A 20,905-nucleotide genomic window follows, 5' to 3' on the forward strand; every position below is an offset into this window, starting at 1 on the left:
TGTGTAATTTGATTTTCAATCTCGTTGACATTTGTTAAGTGTTGTGTGATCTAGCGATCAAACTGTAATCTTACTATCGAAATAGCATAGACTATCTACAATCCCATCAATGTGGGAAGTATTCTAATTCTTATATCTTCAGAATCTAGCTCACATGACTTCTACGTAATCAACCAACAACGTCCCATTTCCCCTTAAATCTTAGGACTCTCGCTCAAAAATCCCTCCGCAACCGCCTTGATCAACTGCGTCGCAATGGCCGTGACAGATGGTAACCTCAAATTGCCCTCCTTATACCCCTCGCTAGCCGGTTCTCCCAACGGACTCGTCCCATTCAACAACGCCTCCCTAATCTCCTCCATCTCAAACCACTTCGCATCTTCCAATTCGGGATCATGCTCCAGATGAATCTTCTCTCCATCCGGCAACGCCTGGGCAATGGCACCAATCATCAAATTCGCAGGATAGGGCCAAGGTTGCGTGCTATGAATAACGACACGACCGAGTTTCACGCCCGATTCCTCCCAGACTTCGCGACGTACGGCTTCCTCGACCGATTCAGCGGGCTCGCAGAATCCGGCGAGCGCGCTGTACCAGTATTGCGGCCAGCGTTTTTGGCGGCCCAGCAGAATGCGCTTGCCGTCGTGGCTGACGACGGCCATGATGACGGTGGGGTCAGTACGTGGGAAACAGAGATTGGAGACGCCTTTGCGGGTTGCACAGGAGGCCCTCTGGGTGGGGGTTGCGGAGTTGGTTCCTGCTTGGGCGGTGGGGAGAGAGGCGAAATCGGTGGGGGGACACACGCGTTTGGTGCCTGCGTTGATCTGGGAGTTTGTTAGTTTTGGTGGGATTTGAAAGTTGAGATGTTGCTTTTGTTTCTATCTCCAAATAGAGTAGGGGTAGATAGAGTAAACTTACGGAAAGTGTAGGTTGTCCACACCCTCCACAGAAAGGATTCCTAGCATTCCAATCTAGAAGCGCTCGTGCCTGGGCAAAAATCGCAGCTTCCTGGGCGTCTAGACTCATCAGCATTCTCCCCTCTTGAAACACCAACCCTTTTTCCTGCATGGCTTTCACCACGCTATTTGCTTCGTTTTCGTATGTTCCTTTTGGAGTCACATCGATTGCAAAATAGGGAATCCCGCTGTAAATCCCATGTTTAAATCCTTCTTTCTCTTTACTCCTCTCATCCAAACCCAGGAAGAGAACTAAAGGTAATGTCTTTGAAGAATTAAACTCTTTAATCATCGTCTCTTCATCTTTCTCAAACGGGTTCTGTCCCGTCAATCCCGTGATGTCGGAGTGAGAGGAATAGGCCAGGTGACTGGGATCTTTAGTCAGCGGAGCGAGATTATTGAGAAGGAGGAAATTGGTGGCGGGATGCGTGAATGCGCTGGAGATGAACTCATGGTTTGCGCGGAGGAAGGAAACGCGGTTGAGGGGCGAGCCGGAAAAGTAGTTTGCTACTTCGCGGCCGAATTTACGGGTTAGCATGGAGTCGACGTCGGGGTGGGCAGGGGATGGAAGAGAAGGTTCGGGCATGGTTTGAATATGGTGGGTATAGGTGGTGGCGAGGAGGATGAGGAGGAGGATGAGAAGAGTGTTGTTGAAGAGTGTTTTTGAAGAGAGGGGGTTTATATATAGTTATGTTTGAGAGTAAGGTTACCCGAGGAGAGAGAGAGATGGATCAAAGCTACAGAAAGGAAATAGTGGGGAAGCTACTCTGTCTTTTATCTAAATTCCGACCCTCGGGATTTCTAAGCCAACACATTTCGATTTGATAGTCAGCCACTTATGGTTTAGTTAACTAGTTGTTCATTCAATTTGTTTGTTACCACTGCCGGAGTCATCTTGAGAAGATTGGATTAGTATTACCAACCGAGGGGTAGTACACAATCTCTAGATAATAAATAGCCGTGAGACTTTGTCTTACCTTACCTTCGGAAACCCCTATGTTTCTTGAATTCTCCGATTCACATCCCTCCAAAGCGACTTCCAAACCTCCAGATTAGAACAATGACAATGAGAGCTGTTCCAAATTCCATGTATTATCTGTAAATACATAGATAAATAAATAAATAAATAAATAAATAAATACTGACGTCTTCCCTCCTTCCCCCGCCGAGTTCCGTCCAGTATCCAATTGCCAACTACCCCAGTCCCGACACCTGTAATCGGCCAAGTATCCGCATCACATGACCATCATCAGTCATGTGAGTGACAAACTACGATTCAAACCTTGCTTTGAGCAAAGTATCTTTCACCGTGATTATTGAATACTCCAGCAAAATCTTCAAAACACTATACCAGACTTTTCACTTCATATTTCGCTCTTTTGCTGCGATTAGGATAGCAGAATATCAGAATATCAATCGTTCGAGAAGTTGGCTCGAGTTGACAGGATTGCAATACTTTTTTTTCGTGTCTTACCATTACTAGAGAGGTTTGGTAGACCGCCACATGCATGTACATCAGATCATATTAGAGTTGGGTTAGGATATCGAGTCATCTTTTTTTTCTTTCTTTCTTTTTTTGCTTTTTTGAAAGGACAATTGGGAGAGAGAGATAGAGATTCTTTTCACAAGGCTTTCATTTTTGGGTTGTTCATATCTTGATTGATATATTTACGATTCTTTTGAAATTGGTCTAGACAGAACGAAAATTCAAGATGGTCCCTCCGACTCAGAATTTGAATTTGGATATTACTGCTATATCGGGGATATGTGGGTACGTATCAATCGAGTCTTGGTTTGGGAAATTTGGATAAAGGAAATGCTAATGGGAACTAGTTCGATATCGATTGCTTGTTGGATAGTGGTGTTTAGTCCTCAGATTATTGAGAATTGGAGACGAGGTTCGGTGAGTACTTTCATTGAGATTCTGTTTGCAAGTCAATTGGGTTTTTAGAAGCAATTGAATGAGGGCGATGTGCTAATATCCAATAGGCTGATGGATTATCTCTCCAATTCATTATTATATGGCTTGCCGGTGATGTTTTCAATATCTGGGGTGCTGTGCTGCAAGGTGTTCTTCCTACAATGGTAAATGCTGTCCTATAAATTTCACGTGATATCAATATTAACGTCATTAGATTATCCTCGCCGTATACTACACCATAGCAGATATAGTTCTTCTAGGTCAATGTTTCTACTATAAGGGCTTCACCTGGCGTGATGAAGTTAAGCCACCACCACCACCACCATCGCCACCCAAACCCACCTACGCAGCAATAGCAGCTAGTACACCCAGCGAAACTACAGCTCTCCTCAATGGCCTGGAGAGAAGACATAGCGGCACGTCTATCTCAGCTCAACATCTTTCTCCCGTTGTTCCACTTCTCGACCCTTCTTCTAACGATGCGCCCGCCACCAAGAAAGCCAAAACTTCCCCAATGCAAACATTCCTCTTCAATTTCTTCAGCATCATTCTCGTCTGCATCGCCGGTGTTCTCGGCTGGTGGATCTCCAACTCCTCTTCCGCCCAATCCCACAAAACACACGATAAACACTCATCCACTCACACCAGCCCAACCTTTTCTCCCCTGGGACAAACCTTCGGCTACCTCTGCGCCATCCTCTACCTAAGTTCTCGAGTCCCCCAACTTCTCCTCAACCATCGTCGTAAATCTACCCAGGGAATCTCAATGCTTTTCTTCCTATTCGCTTGTATTGGAAATCTGACATACGTCCTTTCCATCTTCGCTTACGAAGCCCCCTGTCTGACAGCCTCGAGACATGGTCACTCAAAGTGCGAAAGTGGCGAAGCACGATCCGAATATCTTCGCTATATTGCTGTAAATGCGAGTTGGTTAGTAGGGAGCGCGGGTACGTTATTATTGGATGCGGGAGTTTTTGTACAATTCTTTTTGTACGGTGATGGAGAGGGAAAGATGGTGGAAGAGGAAGTGGCTGTGCAAGGAAATGGGGAGACGAATGGTGTTGTGGCTTAATAAGTCTTTGAGTCAGGGGAGAAAAGTGTTGAGCTGTAGTGAGAATTGAAATTGAGTAAGTATCGGAAGCTCGATGAAAGGGGATGAGGTGTGATGGTTGTGGAATATTTATGTTACTATGTACACTACACATGGGACGACGATTTCTTACGAAAATGGAAAAAAGGATAGGGTATTGGACGGGTGAAATAGGATGAATTTGCATTTTAATTCTGGGCACAACAGCATATATAAAAAATGGGTGGCATTTTGCAAACTTGTATCATATCTAAAATTGCATCAAGATATAGATAGATATCGCTAATGTTATATCGGAGCTGTGGAAGTAACACAATATCTGCTTTTTTTTTTCGTGATTGTGGATATCGATGTAGAGCATACGGAATTGCAGGACAGGCACTAGAGCTATTTGTCCATGAGGCGTGAACGAGCAGATTGAGATTGGATAATCAGGTCGTGATATCGACGCGGGAATCAGATCGTAATCGTCGAGATTCTCGCACCAGGAGTGAACGTTACACAAAGTGATGTAAGTACATGCCACAAGACAATTGCATGAAGTGCAACCATCTGAATTGGGAAAGTAGGAATCGAATTCGCGAGATTAAATGTGAATATACCAGAAGTCATTCGAATCTTTTGCAGACTTCAGGTGATCGTGCCGAGCCCGAGGTATCCAGTATAAAGAACCCAAATAGAAAATATTGAAGTATATCGCTGAGAGAATGATCTAGCAACGAAGGAGGCCCCTTAAGGGTGACAATACTCCTACCCTAAAGAGTAAATGACGAAAGAAGATTGTACCTTGTGGCGGATCCGAGAAGCAAATTCCTGCTCTGTTGATATCTTTCGCGAATGGCTATAGCAAGATCATCTGTTGTTAACGTGCAGCATTAGCTGACTTAAATAGGCTCGTTGAGGTAATTTTGTTGCGGTGGATTAACGGTGTTGGTCAAAATAACCGCTTGGCTATTTCTTCCAAATAAAGTGTAATTTCGAGGCTTGGGAGAGGTCGTTTTGATATCGAAATTGCAGGATTATGATCGACGATGAGAATGTCCGAATCATACTCTATTTATGTTTATCGAGTTTTGAATCGCTTCATTGGGAGTTGACGCCATCGAGTAATACCTTCTCATGTTTACCATTCCTGCCTAAAGTTTTGATGTGCGTAACTACCTGCCTACGCTGTGCCACTGCTACTGAATAACATATAATATCAGACATAGAAAGCCCGAGTAGCTGACAAAGTTTGGCCACCAAACTCGATATCAGAACCGCAAAAATGGCGAGTGTACCAAACCCAACTCTTGGCAACCCATTTTCACTAAATAAACCAAAGGATCTAGACATCGGCATTACTCCAGATGAGATGTCTGAAGTAGAGCGATTGTTGCATTATTCTTATGCGACAATCTCTGAGGAACCATGCTTTTTTACGTTTCGTGGGCTGCAAGTACTTAACATTACCCACCTCCAGCTGGAATTAGCAAAGAAAAAGTGCCGTAAGGACAGACAACGCAGCTCCTAACACCGATATTCAAGACCTAGCTTCAATCTTGCATCAGTATGGCAAGCTTCCACTTTTGATGATAGTATCTCTGAGGTCTCAGTAACACGCATTTTAAGCCGAAGCAATTCGAGATTATATTTTGCTCTCAAGCCTTCAAAATATCGCCGGATCCCTAGCACAAGAAAAGTGTCAGGATCTGATATATGCCTTTCCCGACATTGTCCGCATACCAGGCGACTCATTTCATTCAGCCTACCGTCGTCTCCCAAATCATTTAATGATTCTAGTCGACCCTCTAAGAAAATAGCTCAGAGCGCGTCCCCGATCTCAACTGACACACACCAAGCGCGAGCAACTGTTCCGTACCGACGAGTATCTCAAAGGCGAGCCACCAGAACAAGTTTCTCTCTTCGTCTCTAAACTCACACGATTTATAATCGCCTTTACTGGTGGACCAAGTCTTTTAGTCTCCATGCTCATTATGAGAACTGGGAAAATTTGACAAAGAGTCTAGTAACGACGAGTATAGCTGTGGTAACCTTGTTATTTGCTGGAATCACAAGTCTTGTTCTTCGTGCGAATAACACGGAAACAGTCGCTGCAACTGCAACATATGCAGGTGTGCTTGTGTTTTTTGTTGTCACAAGTGGATGATGGAGTGAGTTGGATATTATGACTATTGGAAAAGAATTTGAGACATCGCTTTTGGTCGCGACGTCCGTTTGTGTACCGTCACGTGGGATATCTAAGGTTAGGTAACGATTACTCATCCGTCTTTCTGACCTCCATCCGATGTGCTCACCTCATTTCACGCAATGAACCCTCTTCTCCAGAGAATCCTACTCTATCAAATGCACATGATACCGCGCGCAAGTGCCGCCGCGTGTAGGAGAGGTACGAAGTTTGGACGAGAACGTTTATTATAGTCTCAACAAGACATTTCATGATTTTCTTAACCACTTTTCCGGACCGTGGATCTTCCTCTAGCCCCATCAAGGAAACGGGACTTCCCCAAAACCTCTCTCCTGATTCTAATACAAGCTTAATTGGGCGACACTAAGTTTTAGTTCGTGTTGAAGGTGTCTTTTCAATGTGATTCCTGGCGCGTTGTGGTACGAGATAGGAGTTCGTATTTTTGACTCTATCCTAAAAATCATGCTTTGTCGCTCTTGATAGAACTCTATTCTAAAATGGTCTGGCCCGGGTTCTATGATCGTCATCCAGCATCATTGACTCCACCCTCACATGTATTTTAGCTCCCCTTTCCGTGGGAGATCGCGGCTTCTGAATTAGGCCTAAAATGGTCTTGGAATTGTACGATTAGAATGGTGCTTTGGCGGTTCTTCGATCTTCTGGAGTATAGATACTTTGTATTCCTGGTTTCTCCGTGAACGGTTTCCATTTTCAAATACCACTTTTAAGTTACCAAATACACAGATTGCGGTTTCTCCTCTCTTCTATATACTATTCATAACATAACTATTCACAATGCCTACCGTGCACGCTAAAACCGACCCAGCAATCCTCTCGCAATTCGAAAAAGACATCAAAGACGTCCATCTAATCTACGACTACGCAGCGCAAGACGCAAACGGAAATCCCGAAAAATGGAAATATGAAATGTAACCCAACTCCCCTATCTCTATCCCATACCATCTCTAAACTCCACTAACCCCCCAGGTACTTCGCGCACCCCACCCTGATAATCTACGCCATCCACGGGGGACCCATGGCCGGTCGCATCAACTATCAACGCTGCTCTTTCCAGTGCATCCGTCCCGGTGCTCTCTGGCAATGCAACTGGCTCGAAGAAACCGGAACCATCTGTTCTCTCGTGTACGATATCCCGAATAAGAAAATCAGTACCTTACTTGCATTTTCGCAAGGACATTGGGAAAATGCAAAGGAAGCACATGGAGATAAGCGAAACTCGGAGGATTTCGAACGCTGGAGAAAGTTGGGGAAGATTGGAGGTCCAACGGATAGGTATATGTTGAACGAGCAGGCGGATATTCTAGAGGCTTATAAGGGGAAGGGAGATTTGGAGTGGGTGGAGGAGGATGTGGAGACTATGTGAGGAGCTGAGCTGGTGCATATCTTCACTTTGATGATTTTGACGGTCAAATACTAGTGTTAATGTCTTGCTCGTTGAAATCATTTCAGGGGCGATTTTGTGTGTGAATGAAAACATTGTGAATACCTAGTACAGTTGGTGCCACAATTTACATAAACAACGCCCAAAATCTGTAAGAGCATCAGTGTAGAAAAGCCCAGCAATACATTTCAGGTTATATCATTATTTGTTTGTGTGTAAGAGTATATTGTACATGGAAATGACCCATAAACGTTCCTTCCCATCAGACCAACGCCCCATCACCGTCTATGCTCATGCCAATTTAACCAACCATTTTGCGCCCAGAAGGAATAACTCTCTAATCTGCAAGCTTCCTCTTTTGTCGCTCTCTCTCCATTTTCTTGAAGAAAGCAGAACTCTCTCCTTTGTTCTTCTTTAGATCTTTATTTCTGCTCCTATTTTGCTCAACATATGCCATATCTTGTCCACCAGCCAAATCCGCAAGTCTGCCCGCAGTTCTTCTGACATTCGACTTCTTTTTCGGTCTGGGCTTGCCGTCGTTTCGATGAAATAGATCATCCCTGAGATCTTCCTGGAACTTCTCCTCGTCCATGTTGTGAAGCATGACGTTTTGTAAAAGCTCTCTTCGATCCTGAGGCGTGTTGAATGCAAGACCAGGGAGATCCTCAATACCCTGGAGATGAGTAATGGCTTTGAACGCATATCCTTGGTCGACAAGAAATGCTTGTCGTTTTGAAGAATAATACATCTCTTTGGTATCTTTTGAGACTAAAGAATAGAAGAATGCATTGAAACCTTCATCGTTTCTACGTTTGGCTCTAAGAATTCTGCCCAGTCTTTGTGCTTCCTGTCGACGGGAACCAAAATGAGACGAGATTTGGATAAGACATGTTGCTTCAGGTAAATCGAGAGAAGTGTCACCAATCTTCGAAAGAAAGAGTGTATTGATATTAGGATTGTGTTGGAAATTCTCCAGAATTCTAAGACGTTCGGTTTGAACCGTGCCACCATAAATGAAAACTTTCCCTAACTTTTGAGCGTAGACGTGTAAGGCGTAAACATTGTCAGAAAATACAATAATCTTATCGCCACGCTTCTCATGATAATCTATCAAAAACTGACACGCCTGGAACTTCCGAGGATTCATTGTAGATATCAAGCCCTGCTTACGACTAGGTGCTTTCAAATACTCTGAGTGAAATTCAGTAGTCATTGGGCACCAGACTTCGGCACATTGAACTCTAGCAATGTGACCTTGAGCTGCGAGTTCCATCCAGTTGGCTTCATACAATTTGGGACCGATCAAGAAGTTCAAATCTTCAATTTTATCATCCTCACGAAGTAACGTAGCCGTCAAACCTAGCTTTGAATGAGTTTTGATCGATGAGGTGACTTTTCTGAAAATTTGAGCAGGGACGACGTGAACCTCGTCTAGAAGCATCAGTCCCCATTCTCTGCTCGTCAAGAAATCCATCATCTTTTGGGCGTCGAAAGCTCGCGCACGTGTTTGCGTGACCATAGAATAAGTTGTGACAATGATACCCGTACTCCTTGTAAATTTCTCTTTGTGGTCCGAAGTAAATACCGCGATATCAGCTGGATTGATGTTGGACCATTTTAAAAATTCCTGTCGCCATTGAACAACTGACATAGAACTTGTGCAGAGGACAATGACGCCCTTCTTGATTGTGCAAGCCGCGGTGATACCAACTAAGGTTTTACCAGCTCCACAAGGCAACACAATAATACCACTCTTAGCTCGACCATTACCAAACATTTTACTCAAGCTTTTCTCCTGGTAATGTCGAATTTGGGCACTAGGCCTCAAATCAATCTCGAGATTTGGATTGACTTCATCATTGCGAAAATCGTATTCTTCAAGTACGGGGAGTGCGAGGTCTAGGCATCGTTTTTGTACCGCTTCTACGCAGTTATCAGCAATCTCAAACGAATGAACTGCCTCTTCTTCGTCGTCATCATCGTCCTCTTCGTTAAGCTTTGCATAAATATCATCCTGTGTAGGTTCTGGTCCTGCTTGCTGTCTATCTGTTACACTCTGTCGCCTATCTCCAGTTTGTTGAACTCCAGCTGCATTCTTTGTTCCTGGAATAACCAAGGCACCCATGCTAGGTGCTATGGTTGTAGTAGTGGACCCTTGGACCCTGAGCGGACCAATTATAGGATCCGACAGAAGACGTTGTAGCAAGTCAGGATCTGAAGTTTCGACATAATGTTTTGTATTCTTCAGGACCAGCTTGACTTTGCCATAACTCTGAGAACAATTGATGATGAACTTTTTAACATTCTCAGGTATGGGTATCTTGGAAAGACGATCAAGAACATTAACAATATCCTTTGGATCCAAGCCAACTGATACAGCGGCATATAAACTATGAGGTGTTAAAGCATATTCGTGTAAAAAGCTAGGTCTCGACTTTGGCTCTGCTATTGTAGTCAGGAAATCTTGAGCATGCGCTGCTAGTGGAGAGAAACTTTCTAGGATAATGCGCGCCTTTTCAGGATCTATCCATAAAGGGCGATTTGCGTGATCAGGCTTTAGTGATAGGTATGAAAAATCGTTATTGCCAAAATGGTGACTAGCAGAGTCCCTAACTATTCTGGAATCCGCTTTTGGCCGGTAACTCTCTGCTGAGAATTTATTAATAGTATTTGCAATACTGGCTTTCTCCTCCTCTGTAGCTTCTAGACCTTGACGTTCAAGTTCGTCAACGGTACCATCTTGATAGTCATCATCACTATCACCACTGCTCATATTACTACGAGGGGTTGCAGGTCCTGGTGTAGAGACAGCAGAGTCTTTGTTCGATTTGGTAGAGCCTCTCACACCTGGAAGTTGTTAGTCATTACAAATTCATATTAAAGCAAGCATACAGCCTCATACTTGATGTGGCTTTCCTCTTTGGAGGCATCTCGAAGTTCCTTCAAAAAAATTATACCTTGTAGGTTGTTTGGTTTGAGAGAAACTGGAGAAATGATGATCTAGGTTTCCCTTTTGATGTCGGTGGGAGAGCTAAGAGGCGTAAGGCTGAGTTATTGATTAATAAGCTTTACACGCTAAAATTATTTGGCTCAGCCTGGGATTCACTACTTTGGAACCATTTTTCTGGATCGCATGTGAAGCCGTAATTGGAGCTGGCCGATGAATATTAACCACGCCCTCCGGTAGACAATCATTGACCGAACAATACACTCAAATACGTCAAATCACCATAGCCATATCATGTGGTAAGATCTGATTATTCTCAACATCATTCAGCAATTTAACAGAACTCTAGTAAACATATTCTCAACGCGCAAGTTTCCATTCGGTCGCCATGCTGTAGGAACAACCTTCTAAAGTAGTCTTCCCATACTAAACTCTAACTAAAGGTCGAAAATGGTTTGACTGTGCCGAATGTCACCAGGAAACTGAATCACATCCTCTCAAGAAAACCACAGAAATGGTATTGCTTGCCCCTACACCCCGCTCTCCTCGACCCCTCATGCTAACTGCAGTGTGAAGACTTTCGCATGCAAAAAATGTAAAAAGGCATTCAGGAAGGATTTTGCCGATGAGACGGATGACGGAGATGAATACTGTCCGCACTGCGATAATCATTACGTTATCGATGCGATCGAGCCAAAACCAATACTGAAATTCGAAGGCGAGGATGTCAGGAAGGATAGTAGAATGATTAAGGATGATCGACTGCAAGGGAAGGGACAGAGAACGATCTTCGATGTGGAGGAGGCTCCAAACAAGTTGGGATAATACAACACGTCATGAACATGAAAAGAAAAAAGGGGTCTGAATTTAGCGGCATAAGCATGGGAACTTGGGACGCAGAGCAAATAATTAATAAGAAGCTGATATGCATATATGACGGAAGTGATACTGTTATGGCACATGGTACTCAAAATGAACTTGAGATGCATCAGAAGCATCAAAGCTGTGTCATTTCGTCGCTCGTTGCTATATTACAGAGGCTCTATGAATTGCAGAAAGTCATAAATATCAATCCACTTATTGGGCAGCAGCATCATCAGGTCCTCTCGCCAAGATTGAAGTCGTGCCTCCCGTGCGACCACCCTTCTTCTTAGCAGCTTCTTCGGATTTCTCTTGCTCGATATCCTTCACATATTTCTCAATATCTTCCACTGGCAACATCTCAATGAGCTTGCCTGGTGCCATGATAGCAATCTCAATATTCTTCGCTCCAGTTTGGACAACCTCCAGTAAAGACTTGATCGTCAATTTGATAGTAGCTTCCCTATCCATATCATCCTTGTGGTTTCTCTCTAGGAATTCTCGTACAGTCTTGCTCGATCTACCAATAGCATTGGCTTTCCTAGAAGCTTGTTAGAATATGTAAAACCCATAGATCAAATCCAACATACCATGCGGAGTAGATTCCAGATGGCTCTGTTTGGTATAATCTTGGAGTTTGATCATTGGGGTCGAATCCAACAATCAAAGTACTAATACCAAACGGTCTAACACCACCACTTTGTGTATATCTTTGTTGCACACCAGCCACATACTTCGTGATGTACTCTATTGTAACTGGATCCTCCACCGTAAGACGATGTGATTGCGCTTCTAATCTTGCCTTGTCGACCAAGATTCTTGCATCGGCATTGAGACCTGCAAAAGCTAGGCAAACGTGGGTATCGACAAGACCAATTTTTGATGGCGTAATACGGGTATCTTGTAACTTCATTGCGGAACGCTTCTCACATCCTAAAACGACAATATCCTTGCCCTTTACTCCAACGGCGCATGTTCCTAGATTGAATTATAAGCTGTTGTCCACTGATTGCTTATAGCTATTTGAAGTACCTCTCTTGACGGCTTCGAGAGCATATTCGACTTGGAAGACATGACCATCCGGACTATGACAGCTGTTAGATTGATTCTTAAACACAGCTCGAGCCGTCAACTAACCTGAAAACTATTACATGTTAGCTACCTTTAATAATCTATTTAGCCAATGGAAATAGCTTACCAGACAACGCTCTATCATATCCTGAAGCCATAATTTATGATGATCTAAACCGTAAAGTGAAATTAAATGGAGTTTTTGGGTATTTTGAAAAGGATCGAAGCTTAATGGGAAATGCGGGCAATATTGATGAAGCTTGATGTTTGAACTGCAGGCAGCTCAGCATACGAAGCTACGCGACAGGAAGGTCCAACGGACACGAGCCTGGCTCCACAATCCTCAGGCATTAATTCGACAAGGCTGTAAATATGCGGGATGTCCGCCAAGGTAGCGCACGAGCCACATCTACACAAGGCAAAACCTCAGCCTTTCAAAATTTGGCCAACACACCCCGAGCCATTGCGAATCGAATTCTTTTTCAAAATTCTCAAGGCAATTTTTTCATGATCCTGAAACTTTCAAGATTCTAAATTTGTCAGAAAATATACACTTTTCTTAACAGCCCCAAAATTGAAAGTTCACTCAGACGTGCAACAAAACTTTTGGAAGTGATAGACTAATAAGCCTGGATAAAGCTCGCCATTGTGACCCCACCGTTAATTTCTTCCCCTCAAGAATTTGGGAAGCCTTCTTCAAATTGAACATCGCAAACATGGCAGTTCGATCACGCATTGCTCTCGCGGCCCGCAGAGCTAGGGTATCGCCGGTATCATCCTCATGCTCGAAAGTAAGATCATTACGACCATTGACTCAAACTCGATGGCAAAGTACCGCTAGTACGGAAGACACTGAAGGAATAGCCAAAGGAACAACTGGCACATCGAAGACCATAAAATTTACATCCGAAACATACCCTGATATAAAACGAGACTCGAGGTTCGCACAAATCACCGAGGAGAATGTGAAGTTTTTCAAGGATTTACTGGGGAAGGAATCTGCGATTATTGATGGAGTTACAAAGGATGCTACAGACGATCTTGAACCTTTCAATGGAGATTGGATGCGCAAATATAGAGGACATACAAGTTTAGTTTTGAAGCCCGGATCCACAGAGGAAGTGAGCAAGATTTTGAAGTATTGCAATGATAATATGTTAGCAGTTGTACCACAGGGTGGAAACACTGGACTTGTCGGGGGTTCCGTTCCTGTATTCGATGAAATTGTTATCAACATGAGCCGAATGAACCAAATTCGATCGTTTGATGAGATTTCAGGTACCCTTGTTGTAGATGCTGGTGTTGTTTTGGAAGTTGCGGACAATTATTTGGCAGAGCGCAAACATATCTTCCCATTAGATCTGGGCGCAAAAGGGTCATGTCATATTGGAGGTAATGTAGCAACAAATGCTGGAGGTTTGAGGCTGTTGCGATATGGAAGTTTACACGGGAATGTTCTCGGAATTGAAGCAGTCCTACCAGATGGAACAATTGTGGATGATCTCTCCAAATTGCGAAAAAACAATACTGGTTATGACTTGAAACAATTGTTCATTGGTGGTGAAGGTACAATCGGTATAATCACTGGAATCTCAATCATCTGTCCTCAGCGATCAAACGCCATCAATGTCGCATTCTTCGGTCTCGAATCTTTCGAAAAGGTTCAAGAAGCTTTCAAAGAGGCAAAAGGTCAACTTTCTGAAATTCTGTCTGCTTTCGAACTTATGGACAGTCACAGCCAAGACTTAGTTCAAAGAGTAACAAAAAATAAGAGACCGTTGGAGGGTGAGTATCCTTTCTATTGTCTTATCGAAACCAGCGGTTCCAATTCCGAACATGACCAAGAGAAGTTGAATAATTTCCTCGAACATGTCATGGAGAAAGAGATCGTCTCAGATGGTACCTTGGCCGAGAACGCCACACAAATCAAGGATCTCTGGAGCTGGAGAGAAGGCATCCCCGAATGTCTCGGTCACTGGGGAGGTGTCTACAAATACGATCTTTCGATTCCTCTAAAAGAACTCTACCAGCTCGTCGAAGATGTACGAGAAAAGATCACCGAAGCTGGTCTAATCGGCGATACTGAAGATCACCCAGTCGTAGGTGTAGTAGGTTATGGTCACATGGGAGATTCGAATTTGCATCTCAATGTAGCTACTCGAAGCTATGATAAAAGAGTCGAGAAGGTATTAGAACCATTTGTGTATGAATGGATTTCTAAGAGGAATGGAAGTATCAGTGCCGAGCACGGATTGGGATTGGCGAAGAAGAATTATATTGGATATAGTAGGAGTGAGACGATGATTGGGTTGATGAAGGGGATTAAGAGCCTCTATGATCCTGTAAGTTTAATGCCTTGGCCTACATATTTAAAGCTCTGGACATGTACTGACTTTTACAGAATGGAATCATGAATCCATATAAATATATCTGAGTGGGTATGAAGAAGCTTACGGTTGTAGTTTAGGGTAACACCGCATGTCTATATGGGACTTGGACATTGTATTTGTTGAGCGGGAAAGAGAAAAGTCAAGTGAATGAAGGATTGTATATACTCATATTATATACCAAAACTCTCGAAGTATATCACAATCATCATATAACCAACAGCGAGACCTATCACCTGCAACTAACAACTCCAACTTACCTTGTAACTTTCGTCTTATGTTTAATATCTCGCTCCAGGCCCATCTCCACAAGGTGATGACTCCCGAAAAGTTACCAAAAACTCAACTATCGATCTCAAAAACCTCATTCAAAAATTCAGACCTGAGCTAGTCATATCGTCCGAAAGCTTCATGCAGCTCTTTATCTCAAAAGAAATCTCTGCTATTGATTCTAGTGTACCATCGCGAAATCCTAAGGCAATAGGGATGTGGTCTTCTCGATTATTTCGGTTACCATGAACCAATGTAAGAGCAATATGAGACAACCCAGTGGTCCAAATCTTCATTATCAACGCGATTTCCTACCCCGCTGCAAAGTTGCATGGAACCTTGGCACTTATCAAGGCTCACGCTGAACCCTGCATGAACAACGCACGTCATCTTCTCCACCTGCCTTTCCGAGCGACTGAGCCGAGGAATGTGTCATTAGTCACTGGACCTATCTATATACTTCGTACAGAACCATCAACCTCTCTCTCTCCCTTATCTTTTCATCTTCTCACCCCGAAATTCCTATACAAAACCTAACATGTCCAACCCCTCCCCCCTCGTCCACTTCTACGACCTCTCCGGACCGCAACCCTGGTCCCCCGCCTGCTGGCTCACCCGCTACGCCCTCAACTACAAAAACATCCCCTACCGCGTCGAAAAAATCTCCTACCCCGCCATCAAACCCCTCTGCGAGCGACTCTTCCCCGATATGACGAATCTCGACGCCACCGTTCCCATTATCGAGATTCTCGCACCGCCCCATGTCGCGCTCAATGATTCTACGCCCATTGCGAAATTATTAAATGAGAGGTTTACGCAGGAAAATGGGTATAGGGATTTGAAAGGCGTGGAGGAATTAGAGGTTTATGAAGCGACTAGCGCAAAGTTTTTTGGGAGAGCGATCCTGAGGTGGATTATCAATGATGTTTATGAGAATGCGCTGGATAAGGGTGATGGGTCACGAGAGTATTTTAAGAGGACGAGAGAGGAATTTTTGGGGTGTGAGTTGAAGGATGTCATGGAGGTGAGGGGGGGTGGAGAAGCGGCGGTGCTGGAGGATTTAAAAGTCAGATGGAAGGGGTTGAGGGAGAGGATGCTGGGGGATGATGGGGAGAGTGAACGTGAGTTTTTATTTGATGCTTTGAGTGTTGGGTTTGGAGTGAGAATGCTGATGTGTGGTAGCGACATATGTTGATTTCTACGATGCGGCTAATGTTAAGTGGATTGCAGCGGCGTCGGAGGAGAAATTGGAAAAGCTTATGGATTTGTATGGAGATGATACTTTTGTGAAGTTGATGAAGAAGGTCGAACCTTGGTCTCGATGATAAGCGAGTGGAAAGTAGATATGGATCAGTGGAAGGAGGTTGCTCAAAGCAAAGCGCAAATTACCGACATCCGGTTACTTGTAGCTCATATAGCTTATTTAACAAGCAACATAACTATTGAGTTGTTTCTGATTTAGATTTGACCGATGCGACTTACAGATACGCATTTGCGTGATAAAGAGAATCTTGTGCCCAAAGCACTCTATCCTGCGATCTTCGTAACCTCTGATAAGTCGCTAACACAAACCTCCATGGTGCGATGACTTCAGCTGATCGCTCAGTGTCAGACACAGTTTAGCTTGAATGTTTATCTCCAACACCCAAGAAGAGCAAAAAGAAGAATAACGCAAAGCATATTCCGGAGCCTGCGATTATTTCACCCAAATCTTCTTTTCAAAACGGGACATTGCATCTTATCCAGCACAGTTTGACTACTTGCACTATCTAGAACCTGGCATCCTGTGATTGGAACTATACCCAAAACTCATGTGTAGCATTTACAATTTTCCATTGATCTAGGAAGATTGATCTCGCAGTTGAAGGTGAAGCCGAGATGATGTACTACTATTCCATGCATATATTGATCCTGAAAGGCCTGAAAGAAAGGAATTTTACTGTCAAAGAGTCAATAGAGAGGACATTAGACTCCGGCGCTCAAGCAGCCTTCGAATTTGCTCGGTCTATCATTACTGGTGGTGCATGCAACAATCCAGCCAACTGCTGACGATATCTTCCTGAGTAGAACACTGCAACTCTTTCAATCGAAGTAGCTTGGAATGCCAAAGTGTGTGGATTTAACATGGTATTTGGACACCTGAAGCTCACATTAAACCAATTATCGTATGCTGAACGTAGACAAATTTATCAAGAAGAGAACTTCTGCCTGAAATTACAAACATCCAGTCTTCCCATCCAAACATATAAAACCAAGATGCCAAGAGACCGAAGAGATATCTCCTCCAATATTCGCAAAGGTCAAGACCAAGTCAGAATATCTCGATTAATCAATCCATCCCCCGGGTATAGATATATTTGCAAGAGTAGCTTGAAGTGGATTCTCAATGAGTTTCCAAAAATCACCTGCATATTCATCCGTCCGTTCGATCAACCACACATCCCAATCCTCAATACGAGGTCCATACCTGAATCCCAAGAAGCTTTCCAGCAGCCAATTCTCAGGGGCATCCAATTTTCGGGCCATTCTTCTCTTCTTATAAATTGAAGATTCTACTTCGCCGTATGTATTTAGATCGACACCTAAACTGACCAAAAATACAAGCCACCTCCTGAAGCCACAAAATTTTCCTTCTTGGACGTCAAGTCTTCTCCGGTAACTCATAAATTTATTTTGTAGTATTGTTCTGCGAAGTTTGTCCAATGCGTGCAATGACATACCGGCCGATATCGTTCTCTTGATGAATTCCACCCCTTTATCTTTCAAATTATCTCGCAAATATGCTTTACAAGCTAGTACAAAGAATGTTTCCACGACAACATGATCACGATACAGTGCAATGTTTGCCTCAAAATTAGAATCTTCAAGATAGGATAATGCCAAATTTTGAGATACCACACTATAATAGTGAATAGAATTCGAAGCAATACGCACCTTATCTATGAAACTTATCTCGCCAGAGCTCATCAACGTGTGCTGAAGGTAGTGAAAAATTTCTGTAGGACAACCAGTACTGGTAGCTAGTATGTTCGTCTGATCAATAAGCTCCAAATCTGCCCCTGCTTCGACGAGGGTTCGTAGGATAATAAGTGCGCGAGTATGATCAAATGCTTTAGTATGATCAAATGCTTTAGTATGATCAGATGCTTTAGTATGATCAGATGCTTTAGTATGATCAGATGCTTTAGTATGATCAGATGCTTTAGTATGATCAGATGCTTTAGTACGATGAGTATGATGAATATGATTAGTATGCTCAACAGAGGTATTGTAAATAAATACTCCTAATGGTGTTTTGCTAACGATAGTTAGCCATGTAGACCAGTTTGAAATCAAATACGTTAGACTGATTAGCATACCCATATGGAGCTTCCTCGCTTGAGATATCTGCCCCCTTCGCCAGGAGAAGCTTACATAAATCAAGATGATTGTGCGAGGCAGCTATCTGAAACAAAGATTAGTTGTCGATAATTCAACAACTCCGTGACAAATCCGTGTACAACTTACATGTAGAGGCGTACCCTGGTTCCAATCCCATGTACGAGAGTCTCCCACAAACTGATCGTTCAAAAAAGCAGTTCGATTTGCCAACATCTCTTGTACACCAACAACATCCCCGTGTTTCAGGGCTTTATAAAAATCTGATCTGAGGTCCAAAGTACGATAAGTCTGAATGTTGAAGTTCCACCTTAAAGTGGATAGATCTTTCGTGTACATACATTGTCACGCTCTATTGGATAACCATACTGGGGGTTTGTATTTCGCTTCTGTTTCTTCAAACCGATTTCTTTTCCGCTTTTGTTGGGTCTTTCGAACATCAATAGAGCCCATTGGATAGAGAGACCAACTTGACGAGTAAACCTGATTATAAACCAGTGTTGGGGTATAATCTTTGGTTACAGAGTATGAGGTTGAATTGTTGTCGCATTTGAAGTTCCGTGGATGTGTGATTGTTGCAGCATTATTAAGTGGCGATGGAGAATTCATCGTGGAAATCTGGGTGGTTGCATTCGACAATGGCGGTGCTGAAATAAGCTTCTGATGGTTTATCAAAAACTGATCGAGAGAAGCCTGTATTTTCAACTCGAAGACTGGAAATTGTTGATGGAGAGTGGCACTGCTAAACATAAGTAACTCGCAGTCTCGCAAAGAAAGCACTGACAGAACTCACTTTGTTTGCCATGTGATAGCGAGATTCATTAATCTTGACGCACTTTTCATCCTCTTCTTCAACCTCTTGAGTTGATCATTTTTCAGTACCACCTTCGTGGCGCCTACTTTGCTTCTCCATTTATTGCTCGAGTTAATCTCCATTCCAAGAGCCTTCACAAGCTCGTTCAATTCATTCGAAGAGTCGTCACATAACTTTAAACTATTCTCGAGGAACGTATTCGAATGCCTGCCGGAAGAAGCGATTTTAGCCTGGCTTTCTAGAATACTTCGAAGTATCAAGTGATGGGTATCGATCTCTCGCACCAGAAAGCCAATATCGTTGGGCGCATCTCGAATTTGATCCCAATAACTCTTCAGCTTAATAATGCTCGAGGCAAGATTGCCCGCCAGCTGAGCAACACTAATGCCACTAGCCACTGTACCAAGAACCTCTGCCATGATGGTATATAGTGATAATTCGTGATTTTTTTGATTGAAAGAAAATTAAGTTGGGATAGAATTGTAAGGCTATCTGAATTTTTGAAGTGCTCGAGAAGATACAGCCTCAAACAGGCTGTGCTAGGTCATACTTGCATATGCAGTATCCAATCACCATTGAATTTCTTCGCTCTTCAGATAGAATATCTTACTAACTCATCATTAGACCTCCTATGGCATAGCATGGATATTATCGTAATGAGCTATGCTCCGGATAAAGGAGATTCTGGTTGAGAACTTCTCATCTGAAAACAATCAGCTCATGCATAGCAGCCAATTGAGAAGAACAAATTGATACTTTACAAATTGAGGCACAAATCCATTCAATCATCTTTTACAGATATCAAATGAATTTGAATGACCAAGATGGCGTTGGAATCAATCTTGGTAGGTTTCAAGACCTCATAAAGATATTATTTCTTCAACATGTTGAATCATATCGTTCTTCCCTCGGAATTCCACTTCGAAGTTTGTGTTCTCGAAGTCCTCTCACTTTGAACGGAAAACCGGGCACATTAAATCTGTCAAAATCGAGACGCTCTTTAAAACACTATTGTTTCCAAAATGAACAGTTAACAATTTGAAAAGATGTTATGAATGAAGCAAAAGGTTGTGTGTAGTGGAGAGGATCTAGTTTGGAGGAGAATGAGCTACTTCTAGAAAGAATGATGATTAAACCAGGCACAAACTAGTTTCACACTAAAAATTCCCTAATTCGAACTAACCATAAAAACAATATCGATTAATTAATTACCTTATATACCTCACATCATATCATATAGTTATATATAATCCAGAAGAAAAACACATCCTCACGGTACCTAGTAAGTCTCATCTTACATATAACTTTTCAACTTACCTACCTACCTCCCTAGTACTACGAAGTAGTATCAAGATCCCCAAAAAGTATCACGAGACAAGCACCCCACCACCAAGCCAAGACCATCGGCTCCACAAGATCACCACCCACCCACAAGTTACAACCAAATCCCGCTAGTTACTACCCGCTCCCAGTCCATCTATCTGCTAACGATAGTATCTCAGTAGTTCCGAAGCTTAAATGATCGAAATGAAACAATCAGAATCATGATCATCACCACGTGAAAATATACTTGGTGACTTGGTATACTCAGGCATGCAGCGGAATGATCTTTTCGTCATC

General features: G+C 43.0%; 10 protein-coding genes across 10 annotated transcripts; 6 read left to right on the forward strand and 4 right to left on the reverse strand.

Moving 5' to 3' along the window:
• Positions 1-7: 7 nt before the first annotated feature.
• Positions 8-1,677, reverse strand: EAF01_000806 (uncharacterized protein). Its single transcript, XM_038909056.1, has 2 exons — positions 919-1,677; positions 8-824 (listed from the first exon to the last, which is right to left on the reverse strand). The coding sequence occupies exons 1-2, from the start codon at positions 1,540-1,542 to the stop codon at positions 195-197; spliced, it is 1,254 nt and encodes a 417-aa protein (XP_038775962.1). The 5' UTR covers positions 1,543-1,677; the 3' UTR covers positions 8-194.
• Positions 1,678-2,284: 607 nt separating this feature from the next.
• Positions 2,285-3,949, forward strand: EAF01_000807 (uncharacterized protein; the record flags this gene model as incomplete). The annotated part of the gene is made up of 4 exons (XM_038909057.1): positions 2,285-2,727; positions 2,790-2,859; positions 2,946-3,041; positions 3,092-3,949. Exons 1-4 carry the CDS (start codon positions 2,669-2,671, stop codon positions 3,947-3,949), a joined length of 1,083 nt encoding a protein of 360 aa, XP_038775963.1. The 5' UTR covers positions 2,285-2,668.
• Positions 3,950-5,234: 1,285 nt separating this feature from the next.
• On the forward strand, positions 5,235-5,480 carry EAF01_000808 (uncharacterized protein; the record flags this gene model as incomplete). Its single annotated transcript, XM_038909058.1, has 1 exon — positions 5,235-5,480. One exon carries the CDS (start codon positions 5,235-5,237, stop codon positions 5,478-5,480), a length of 246 nt encoding a protein of 81 aa, XP_038775964.1.
• A 1,470-nt stretch (positions 5,481-6,950) lies between these two features.
• On the forward strand, positions 6,951-7,539 carry EAF01_000809 (uncharacterized protein; the record flags this gene model as incomplete). The annotated part of the gene is made up of 2 exons (XM_038909059.1): positions 6,951-7,084; positions 7,143-7,539. The coding sequence occupies 2 exons, from the start codon at positions 6,951-6,953 to the stop codon at positions 7,537-7,539; spliced, it is 531 nt and encodes a 176-aa protein (XP_038775965.1).
• Positions 7,540-7,725: 186 nt separating this feature from the next.
• Positions 7,726-10,552, reverse strand: EAF01_000810 (uncharacterized protein). Its single transcript, XM_038909060.1, has 2 exons — positions 10,460-10,552; positions 7,726-10,404 (listed from the first exon to the last, which is right to left on the reverse strand). The coding sequence occupies exons 1-2, from the start codon at positions 10,485-10,487 to the stop codon at positions 7,895-7,897; spliced, it is 2,538 nt and encodes an 845-aa protein (XP_038775966.1). The 5' UTR covers positions 10,488-10,552; the 3' UTR covers positions 7,726-7,894.
• A 246-nt stretch (positions 10,553-10,798) lies between these two features.
• EAF01_000811 (uncharacterized protein) lies at positions 10,799-11,329 on the forward strand (the record flags this gene model as incomplete). Its single annotated transcript, XM_038909061.1, has 4 exons — positions 10,799-10,803; positions 10,854-10,897; positions 10,948-11,021; positions 11,081-11,329. 4 exons carry the CDS (start codon positions 10,799-10,801, stop codon positions 11,327-11,329), a joined length of 372 nt encoding a protein of 123 aa, XP_038775967.1.
• A 252-nt stretch (positions 11,330-11,581) lies between these two features.
• Positions 11,582-12,594, reverse strand: EAF01_000812 (uncharacterized protein; the record flags this gene model as incomplete). The annotated part of the gene is made up of 5 exons (XM_038909062.1): positions 11,582-11,906; positions 11,956-12,343; positions 12,398-12,450; positions 12,503-12,509; positions 12,564-12,594. 5 exons carry the CDS (start codon positions 12,592-12,594, stop codon positions 11,582-11,584), a joined length of 804 nt encoding a protein of 267 aa, XP_038775968.1.
• A 558-nt stretch (positions 12,595-13,152) lies between these two features.
• Positions 13,153-14,870, forward strand: EAF01_000813 (uncharacterized protein; the record flags this gene model as incomplete). The annotated part of the gene is made up of 2 exons (XM_038909063.1): positions 13,153-14,778; positions 14,838-14,870. 2 exons carry the CDS (start codon positions 13,153-13,155, stop codon positions 14,868-14,870), a joined length of 1,659 nt encoding a protein of 552 aa, XP_038775969.1.
• A 761-nt stretch (positions 14,871-15,631) lies between these two features.
• Positions 15,632-16,418, forward strand: EAF01_000814 (uncharacterized protein; the record flags this gene model as incomplete). Its single annotated transcript, XM_038909064.1, has 2 exons — positions 15,632-16,214; positions 16,276-16,418. The coding sequence occupies 2 exons, from the start codon at positions 15,632-15,634 to the stop codon at positions 16,416-16,418; spliced, it is 726 nt and encodes a 241-aa protein (XP_038775970.1).
• A 1,000-nt stretch (positions 16,419-17,418) lies between these two features.
• On the reverse strand, positions 17,419-19,704 carry EAF01_000815 (uncharacterized protein; the record flags this gene model as incomplete). Its single annotated transcript, XM_038909065.1, has 5 exons — positions 17,419-18,391; positions 18,453-18,538; positions 18,601-18,739; positions 18,821-19,210; positions 19,265-19,704. 5 exons carry the CDS (start codon positions 19,702-19,704, stop codon positions 17,419-17,421), a joined length of 2,028 nt encoding a protein of 675 aa, XP_038775971.1.
• Between the last annotated feature and the right edge of the window lie 1,201 nt (positions 19,705-20,905).

Source organism: Botrytis porri, assembly GCF_014898465.1.
Source record: "Botrytis porri strain MUCL 3234 chromosome Unknown BPOR_001, whole genome shotgun sequence".
NCBI classification, from domain to species: domain Eukaryota; kingdom Fungi; phylum Ascomycota; class Leotiomycetes; order Helotiales; family Sclerotiniaceae; genus Botrytis; species Botrytis porri.